General features: G+C 36.4%; 1 protein-coding gene across 1 annotated transcript in view; it reads left to right on the forward strand.

Moving 5' to 3' along the window:
• Positions 1 to 3,648: 3,648 nt before the first annotated feature.
• LOC108798236 (5-hydroxytryptamine receptor 3A-like) overlaps positions 3,649 to 11,026 on the forward strand; it is a gene marked incomplete at its 3' end in the record, with an annotated part of 14,683 nt that continues 7,305 nt past the window's right edge. The window contains exons 1-3 of the mRNA XM_018569968.1: positions 3,649 to 3,765; positions 4,982 to 5,026; positions 6,705 to 6,814. Of these exons, the coding sequence (XP_018425470.1) occupies positions 3,649 to 3,765; positions 4,982 to 5,026; positions 6,705 to 6,814 (272 nt within the window). The remainder of the gene's footprint in view (positions 3,766 to 4,981; positions 5,027 to 6,704; positions 6,815 to 11,026) is intronic.

Raw genomic sequence — 11,026 nt, forward strand, 5'->3', positions numbered from 1 at the left:
CCACAACTTGCTTGGCCCTTGTGTGCCTTCAGCACACACCATACCAGCCCTTCCCTTGAGCTCTGGTCTGAGCTCTTAATGAGGCTGCTCTCAGCCACCTGATTACCTGCAACACCTGACCTCAGGACTGGAGATTTCATCCCACCCAGTTTCTTCCCTGCAGAACTATTTGCATTCTGGAACCTCTCAGCCCCTCTGGCTGAGAGTCCTGGGTGATCGTGTTGCCAGCATACTCCGTGCCATTTCCACGCACTGCCACAATTAGAATGTAATTATGAGATTTTAAAGTAAAGGTGAGAATGCTTTGGTAACCAAGTGTGACCTTAGTCAAAGAAAATTGAGAACCGCTGGTTTAGAAACTGCAAGCAAATATTAAAAAACAACCTTTACTTAATTTATTATTTTTCATGAAAAATATTTTACATTTATTTTAAAATAGTTGTAACTGCCCAAAATCTATATTATACTCTTGCAATTAGCTGCACAAGGCAGATAAATCAGCCAAGGAGTGGGAGGTATTGTAAGCCAATTAGGCTCTGATGTATTATTTTAAAGCTAAACTTCAACCAGGAAGAATACAATCGTATCAGCAAGGTACTTACCTACCTTGTGCCAAAACAATCTCCATTTCTTTGTACAGTTCTTTTTTATTCTGGGTATTTTCCCCCACACAAGTCCCGTATGCCCCTTATTTCTTGTACCTTCCATGTTGTGCAACTGGGCACTTCTGTTTTCTCCCTACGGAGAAATGGCTCCCAGTGACATGTTTATTGTGGACAGGTATGACTGCACAGCATGAGGTCATGTCCCACCCCATTCATTAATTGCAATATGTAGCGGGGAAAGCACTGAGCTTCACCCATGTACACACACCATATAAGAGCACTACTATGATGCAGAAACTGCACAGACCCCAGCACCTAGGAAATGTAGATATTTTAAAAAGGAGTGGACAATGTCAAACAAAATAAAAACATACGATTATTTAAAAGTAAGCCATCAACTGTTTACAATGGTTTTGATATGTATGGAGAAAGGGAGCTTGTACTGCAAAGTATGCAGCATCCTAGAGTTCAGCTCCTACATTTTTTAAATGATGAATCCAAATCAAACAAATGTACTGTACATTGCACAGCAACGTATTTCTTTACATTTTCACCCAAACCCATGTTTCTGAACAGCTCCAACTCTCTTAGCTCTGCTTCCCTTAATTTCCTACTGAGTTCAAGTTCACAAGGAACAGCTCAGTCTCCAGCATCTGTCTATCTACTAGGTGGCAGAAGGGATATGGGAGGAGTGGGGAGCAGGGGAATTGCTTGCCTTGCTGCGTCTGTGGAGACACATACAGCTTACTATCACACACAAGGGTGGCTCCATAGAACCCTGCAAGGGAAAGGTGGCAACATAGAAACAGGTTTCAGGGTCAGTGTTCATGGTACCAGCTGATTCTGAAGGAAAGTAAAACTTTAAAAAAAACAAGGAGCAGCATCCTCTGTATGTGATTCAATCAGCATTTGAAGTAGCTTAACAATCTCCTGACTTTAATATCACTTTAAGAATTCATCCAAGATGTTTTCAGGCACTGAAGTCTGTAGGGAAAGTCTTTAGGCAACTTGGAGAAGGAAATAAGCAGAGTGACTTCTCATTGGTTGTACAATGGGCAGGCAATTGACACAGGAAGCACAAAGATATGAAATGTAGTAGGGTTGTGAAAAAGATTGAATTACAAACATTTCAGCAAGTAAACAGTTCATCGTCATATAAGTAATCCATACCTGTTTGGATTGAGTCTCTTTTAAATATAATATTCATAGCTAGTTTCAGTTAATAACAAGTTACAGATTGTAATGTTTTATTATGGCAATATACAGTATCTGTCCAATTACAATAATCTATTTTGTACCCTTCAGGTATATATAACACACATACAAAAGTGAATTTGCCTACATTCATATAGAGCGTATTAAAAAGAATAGCGTACATGGCAGAATATTAATATCATTTCTGGATCACAGTAATGATGAACATTTGGGAGGAGCCATATAACAAGGTAGCTTTGGTGATATTGCTAGGAAAGGGGGAGGTCAAGTGCAAAGGTTTATAAAGCATGGAAGAGCTTAGAAAAATCAGAGAAAGGAAGCAGAATACAGGGATGCTGAAAGGACTAAAACTACATTGGTGGTGACAAGAAAGCATTGCCCTCTATATAATATGGGACTGACAACAAACTAAAGGCATTCATTTGTTTGATGGTAATCTATACCCTTGAGTTATCAAAGAGAACAAACTCAGAACACCCAGAAACAATAGTTTCAAAGCAAATTTTATACCAAAACTAACATAATTGTATATAAAAATAAGATTGTTCTTTGCAAAAGAGTTGACATTCCAGCAGATGAATAATTATATCACAAATTTAAGGAAGACTCCAGTTTCTGCTTTGGTGGAAATTCAGGATTACCAATCTCAATGGATCATCTCTGGATTGCATTTGCCTTACTAATGCTCGTGATACCTACAGGTAAGTTTATCTAAATACATTCAGCATAAAAAGACAGATAGAAAGAAAAATAATTTATATAGAAAATAATCAAACAAAATAGTAACTCATAGCTTTTTATTTTTAAGAGAATAGATTTTCAGTTGATATAAACCCTGACTGGATGATATTTATCTGTAAAAAATAAGTCAAGGCAACTGGACTTGCTGTATGTTTCTTGAAGACGTTTCACTAGTCTTCAAGAAATATACAGTAAGTCCTGTTGCCTTGACTTATTTTTTACAGATATACCATGACCTGGATGAATGAGAACCTTCACAGACTGGATGATATTTAGTTTGCTAAAGCATTGTGTATTTTAAACAGTTGCCTATTGTTTCATAAAATGCTATGTTTACCTTTTTTTCATCCTTGTTTTACATCATAGTACTGCTGCTTTCCTTCAGACTTTTTCATATGCTTCCTATCTTCACACACTTGCTCCTGCATCAGTTGTAAGCAGGGCCGTAGATAATTTTTTTTCCTGGGGGGGGGTTCAGCTTCCTCAAATTATAAGATATCTCCTCCCCCCTTTCAGCTCACACTCCGTGTCCTGTGATCTTCGTTCACAGCGCGGTGTCCTGCACACAGTCCCCCCCTGGCTCAGGCTGATGTCGGCTGGTGATGGGGTGGGGCAGCCCTGCTCTGTGTTCAGCCTGGCCGCATCACCTAAATGTTCCTTCCTAGGCTCACTAGATATTTGTAGGACATCCAGACAAGTAATGAACATAACTAATGGTTCCTAGGCAAGTTATAACATTGCAAACTTACAACTACTCCTTCATGGTCAAGCTGAGAACTTTTGGGACATCGTAAATAAAGTGTTCACTGTAAATGTCAGGTTCACCTAAATTTAAAAAAACTCTGAAAAGGTTTATGCAATCTAAAAATATAGCTCAGGATGCAGCATTTAGCAATTAAGTATGTATGCACAATCAAGTATGCATCAAATATGCATGTTATTAATGTCTGGTAAACTACTATAAAATAAAAAAAAGTTTAATAAACAATTATTTGTATTATTTGTGACTTTAACTAATTTTCTCAACATTGGTTTCATCCCTTGAGTGCAAGAGTCTCATAAAACATTGACCGAAAAATCAACCTTGATGGAACTCTCACAACACTTGATGAATGGTTATGACAAATCAGTGAGGCCTGTGAAGGACTGGAGAAAACCTACTACAGTGTACATAAAGATTGCCATATATGCCATTCTTGGAGTGGTAAGCTATTGATGTAGTATCCTTTTTTGTGTGATAGACATGTATATTGCTATGTATAGTTAGTTGATCCTCTTGAAATGACAAGTGGCAGAAAAAAATTGTTACTCTAGAAGTATGATACATGTGCAGCTAAAATTTGTCAAAATCAATACTTTACTTTAAATATACACATTTTTGCTGTTCACAGCAGTAGAATAGGTAGTATAGAAGTAATTTTTTTACAGTACATAAAATAAGTTTATAATCTGCTGTTACCCAGGAAACAATGAAACTGTGCATAATCATAAAGTCCACAGATACATTTATTAAGGTTCTCACATGATTCCTGAGTGGGGCTGCAGCATCTTGCCATATAATTCTCTGATGTGCAACCTACCTCTCATGCATTTGTTCATCTCTGATTAGGATACTGGCAGACACAGTAATTAGGATAGCTATACTGTATCACCTAAGCATAGTTTTTATGTATGGCTAAAATGTATTTTTTTGACACTAGATTAACATATCATTAATTAAAATAAAGAAATTGATGATTTTTTTTGGTCAGATTTGTTTGACCATAATTAACCCCCATGGCTGTACTAAAAAGGTTACCAAATGCCTCCTGGGTGCATATTAAATCAGGCAGAATTTTCAAATTCCAACCACTAGTTATAAATTGCAAAAAATGGTGGTGGTAGGTGGCTTTGTTCCATTTTTGGTAATTTTTGCAATTGAAAGCTGGTTGTAAGCGGTTGAAACTGCATGAAAATTTCTATGTGTATGGCCAGTATTAAGCTGTTTGTTAGGACAAAGTTACAGTGGAATCTATAGCCTATGGGCCCCATATCAGATGCATGGCCTTTTGTGGCAGCAGTTGTTTCATTCTGCAGATACCATGTGAGAGCAGCTAAATTAAATTTTCCATATTACCACAACCCATTCAGTCACAGCCGTTAGTAGTGCCTCATAAAAGATTGTGACAAGGTTATTTTGCAGAGTCCCCTTATAGTCAAAGAGCTGATACCTTATATTGCAGGTATCTAATGGTTTGCAGGAAATATATGGGCATTTCACATATGCCCTGCTGGGGACTGTGATCCAGGAATGTGCCAGCTAGGTGGTGCAGATTTTGAAAGAACCGCTCTATACTTTGTTACTTATCATATCCATTTTTACTGTCTAAGATTTAAGATCTTCATATAATAAAAAGCAAACGTAATTACATATTTTCCAGGATGAGAAAAATCAATTGGTGAAATCATACATTTGGTACAATCAGGTAATATTTGCACCACTCAAACTTTCTGTTAGTTTTCTGATTTACTGTTAACATAGAAGGAAATTGAATGTGCCTATTAGCACAAAATAAGAGTAAAGATGCCCACAAACATTAGATGACGGCCTCATATCAGAGGACAATCTAATGTCTAAATCTAAATCGCAGCCTCCAACAGACACGCATGCCTTTTTTTAGTAGAGAAATGTCCAAGTTCTGTAATATATATTCTATAAAATCTCTAGGATAAAACAATGCTAGGACTGTCTGTATGCTTCTTTCTCCTCCCTACCATGAATGATGATGCAAGCCACTAATTTCTATTTAGGACAGTAAGTAAACCAACAGGTTACAAAAACTTGTCTGATCTTTAATGGTATATTATTTACTTTACAATAAGTAATTGCTTTCTGTGTGCTCCTCCCACCTCTCTCTTCCATTAAAAACCCTCAGCAACCCAGCATTTACTGAAACAAAGGACATATTTGCAATTCTGACCTTTCTCTGGTGTCTATTGCAAAGTATACATCAAATGGGACCTTTGCTTCTAATCATTTGTTCAAATAAACTATTTTTTAGCTTATTTATAAGGAAATTACAAAGAGCAATACACATTTCCAAGATCAGTAACCAACAGAAGCTAACAAGATCATATATCTTATAACAGGCATACAGTTATCAGATCATTTAATAGATCATTTTAATTAGTTGACATGTTTGCTAAGTTTTATTGAATACGCTGGATTCTTTTCAAAGCAGAGTAAATAGTTGCAAAGATCCATTAACCTTTAGTGTGATCACATTGCATGTATATTAGTGAAAGAACTTTCATTTTTAATTGGGCTACTTTTTTGTTTATTGATAGCGGGGCATATTAATCAAGATAAGCAGCAACAGCAATAGAGTACACTAACCTTAGCAAGCACTCAGAGACTTTCATTAGATCACCCATTTGCTACTAAATTCTAATTGGTTGCCATAGGTTACTGCACAGCTTTGTTTCTGGTACTATATTAGTAAAATAAATCTTTACTAAGGATCAATGGATGTTGCCATAGCTGACCCCCTCCTTATGAAAATTCTTGTTCCCTGGCTGTCCAAATGTCACTGACCTGGAACAAGTATACAAATCCGGAGCTGTAACTTTCCTGATCTTAATACCTAATCCTCACAAAGCCAAGCCAGCAGCCTTTCAGAAGGAGTTCAGCAATGGTAGGTCACATATTTCTCCCACTACATGTTTCCTTTAAAGCGATCCTATCAGATCTTTAAACATTTTAAATCATCAGGTCCCTGCAACTGAAAATAGAGAATGCTCACCTCACGGGTGGCCTTTTTCTCTTACCTCCCCTCTGGTGAAGTACAGCAAGCTCTGAAATCCTCCACCACATTCAACAGTTCTGGAAGGGTTTGATTCCTGTGTTCCTGCCATATGATGTTATTTTTCTCTGACCCCTACATTACCATAGAAATCAGCAGTGATGTAGGGCTTGGAGGAAAGAATGACACCATTCAGCAGAGGGCACAAAGCATCTGTTACTGTCAAAGTGTTAGTTGTTAGTGTATATATGTTGTCTTCAGTTGCAAGGGTCTGATGGGTTTGCATTTTTAGAAATATGATGTGGTTCCTTTCAATAATGGCATGTGACTGCTGTCAAAATAAATTTTTCCTTTTGTACAGTCTTGGGTGGATGAGTTTCTTCAGTGGGATCCAAGTGAGTTTGACAATGTTACTCGTATTTCCATTCCCACACAATCGATCTGGCTTCCAGACATTATGATTGAAGAAGCGTAAGTATGGCTACTTACCTTGTGTAATGAGATGGCATGGTGTGATAGTGTGAAAAAGTAGAAATTAGTCTAAATGGTATTTTATATATACTGTTAAGGGATAATATTAGTAGACATGCGTTGCAGAAGACATATAGAGGGGCTGGAAGTTTCACACCCCAGGTTTCAAATGTAAGAAAAAAAAAGGGTATTTCCACAGTGGGGTGTGCGAGGACCCAGAGGGGAAAAAAAAAGGGGGCTAAAAATAGTCATAAATGAAAATCATAAAAGGTGATAAAAATGAGTGAAAAAAATAAAAAAAATAAATAAATAAATATATATATATGTGAATATGTGAAAATATATAAGTGTATATTAAAGTGATACTGTGAGTGAAGCAATGCTGAATAGAAGATCAAAAAATATACTAAACCCGAATCAGGACATATACATAAGAAAAAGTGAGATACAAATAGGTGAATGAACTCATATATGAATGTGAAAAAAATTTGGCTTTCTAAGAAGCCAAGATTTGTGTTTAAGGGGAGGTTGGATGTTGCAGATCACTAGGGACATAAATTAATCAGAGATTCCAAGTTTGAGAAGGTGTAATCAGACAGAAATTTACAATGTAACAACTCCTATAGGAGCCAAAACAAAAATACCTCTTGCCGTGTGTGGTGTTGCTGTTTCTTTCCCAGACATCTGTACAGCTGGCCGCAATCGCGGTCATTTTAAGTGCTGGGCTCCGAACGTCATGTGATGCCGAACCGCCCCTAAGGGCGGGGGCTAATCAACTAGACATGAGACGTAGAAAGGGAAACAAGCCATAAAGTATAGTAATTGCTAGCAGTTGGTATAGTCTCAATCTTCCAAACAAAGTACATATATATGCAGCAGAGAAGAGAGCCAACAGGCCACATATATGTATATATGTATACCCAAATTAAAATGCTGAGCAGCTAGGCCTTTGCTACGTCTCCACGATCCCTCCATATAGAAGTGCGACTATGGCAGTATCAGGCCCGACAGACATCCCAGGTTGTAAAAATGCATATTGAAGCTAGTAATCAATGAATGTTTAATAATAATATAATCATCAGAGTAAAGGACATTTATAATGTATCGAAAATACTTATTATATACTGTGTGTAAGTACTATTCTCAGTAAAATGCAGTTTCATAATCCAGGAGATATAGGATGTGCACACATATATACATACATGTATACATATATACATCCTTGTAGTGGAGAGAGGACACAAATCCCATAAGAATTGCTTTTGTGATTTCGGAGCATGTGTACAGCTTGAACAGCATCTTTAGATTAACAAGGTTTATACTACATATCATTTAAGAAAAGACAATAGATATATACATTGTATCAACTTATATCTCAAAATTCTACAATTAGATATGTAAGATCGGAAAAGTGAATGCGGATATATATAAGAATTTTTTAAAATCTATATGTACATACATGAATCATAATAGTTTCAAAGAATTCTACTAGCATGTGTATTGCTTATAGCGTCAAAACATAAGAGGTAGTAATGCGGATAGAAGCACATATATACCATTACATTATTTCATTATTATATTATTATTATAATTATATTATTTAATTATTATTATATTTGATTTTATTTTAATTCTAGATAGATCATACTAGACTTAGAGGTAGTGAAGTTCTGCTAAAGGAACATATGTATGGTAATTAATTATTCCACGTGAAAGTATATATGGATAAAAATAGATGAAAAAATAGATGAAAAATAGATATAAGTATAAAGTCTAGTATGCCGGCTGCCTGTTTTTCCTGAAGACTACAGGGTGCTGTCTCCGACGCGATCGAGATTAATGTATGTAAAGCATGATTTTACTTGTGAGACTAAAGTGCAGTTCTCTGATCCTAATTCTATTATATGTGGGCTTATTACTCTTATTCTAGGACACATATCTCCCATAGAATTGTCTCTCTCCCCTGAAGAAGCCCTTTCGGGGCGAAACATGTAGGGACTTACAGGAGCGTTTATACCATTCTGATAACAAACAACCATATACATCGTAACTGCACGGTATCGTCACCATTCGGTGAACCTGCATTTGTAAAAGCATTTTTATTGATGATTTTGTATTCCGTTTTTTATCTTAAATAATGTATACAACAATTTATTGAATAAATGCACTTCTAAGATTTTTATACACGAGGTCTGGACTTGTTTCTTAAAAGCCCCCTTTTTTTATTTTCCCCTCTGGGTGCTCGCACACCCCACTGTGGAAATACCCTTTTTTTTCTTACATTTTATATATACTGTATACATATATATATTCAAGGTAAAAATGCCAATAGAATCTGTATAATACACCACAGCTATTAAAGCCTATTTCAAACTGACACTTTTATATTTTGGCAGATGTTGTAGAGTTAAAGTGTAACTTTTGTTTTAGTTTTGGATGGAGTAGGGAAGTTTTAAAACTCCTGTCAGGTTTTACTCCCAACCGGGGCTCCGTTGGAAAGATTCCTTCACTTCCTGTCTAGTAAAAAAGGTTGCTCCCAGGACAGAAAATGAGGGAAAGCTTGCTAACAGCAAAACAGAGAGTAATAAATGTTTTTTTTTTAAAGTAGGGGAACACTAAAACCCCTGTCAGCTTTTTATTGTTGTCAGCTTTCCTGGTTCAGACTTTCCCTGAATGTATTTACCACAATGGTAAACACAACATGAGTGGTAGGAAGACCAGATGGTGGACAGGAACACCTAACTCTCCAATCTGGCAAGCTGAGACCCCCCCCCCCCCCCTCCCCAATGTTCTCCACCTACAATGCAAATGTAGTAGGTGGTTAGCACCTACCACATATAGGGTTAGAGCCTCAGTTAGGTTTTGCATGCTGTCTGTGTGTCTGGTAGGGAAATTAAATCTCTCTTTGACCTTATGAATCATTGTCACTGGGCATTTTTTGAGTTGTCACCAGAGCAGAAATAGAGAGGACACCTTTTCCAGTGAAAATTGTCAAAGAGGGAAATTTCCTCACTGTTGAGAGATATCATCACACTTTGGAGAGATATCATCTCATATCATCTCTAAAATTACAACAAAAGTGACAGGAGTTTAGCCCTTTCCCTACTCTTTCCAAAACGTATTTTATAAAAAGCTTGGTTTTAGATATGCTTAAAATGCCTAAAGCAATATCTGGTAACAGTTTAGACTGTTTGGACAATGTGAATATTGTATCTGGTACATGTCTTTTTTTTTAATTAAGCTCCAAGGATAAAAACAGAGAGCACTATAAGTCTAATTTAAAACTCTGTGGAGTTCTACAGAGTAGACAGACAATGTCTGTAAATTTGTAGGTTAGATTTTCAGTAATACTTGCATTAACAAACCCAGAATAGATTTTTTATTAATGGTATTAAAATCCATTAATTATGTCAGTGGCCATAACTAATTGACGCTACATAATTACATACTATATATGGATGCATCCTCATCTCCCTCAGCTCCCAGATGTTTTGTAGGCTAAAATGACAAGTTTCATTAGAAGGAGCACTACGTCTGGTGAAGTGTAGTGTCTTGTATGATCATAGTTTGTAATAACTTTCTATGACAACCTTTGCAGGTAAATGGTTTGATTGTGGTCCACCAAGCAAACAACAGAGACATTGACTTCTATGGAACTATGTGAGATTGCAACCCCATTGTGTTATGCCACATATGAATTTTAAATAGAAGTTATATTTGTATCTCACCTTGAAACTGCTTACATGGAATATGATCAGATCCAGAAAATAAAACCATCTTGAACAGTTTAGGAGCCCTGGTGTTATGCTGTGGAACTGGCCAAGGTGCTGAAATTGCAGTGATCAGGCATAGGAATAAAACCTCCAAGTTGTGAAATGTTGATTCAATGCTAGTACTCCCTAGTAATACTAAATGCAATCTTAAAACTCACTAAACATTTGGATTTCCCATCTGTACACACACAACTCTCTACAATCAATATAACAAACATGCAAAAATTGTACCAATATCTACAATCAAAATTATTTGAACCAATATGCAAACAAGGGTGGGTATTCCTATAATAAAATATCTTTGCAATGTACCAATAAAGAAATATACCAATCGTCAAGTGTTTCATTTATCTTTTCCAAAGCATCCTCATTGAATGTGCTTCATATAGACAAACGTTGTCTGTTGAGCATTTTCATCATAATTTTATAGCTGATAATC

Source organism: Nanorana parkeri, unplaced genomic scaffold (assembly GCF_000935625.1).
Source record: "Nanorana parkeri isolate BGI_ZX_2015 unplaced genomic scaffold, ASM93562v1 scaffold1434, whole genome shotgun sequence".
NCBI classification, from domain to species: domain Eukaryota; kingdom Metazoa; phylum Chordata; class Amphibia; order Anura; family Dicroglossidae; genus Nanorana; species Nanorana parkeri.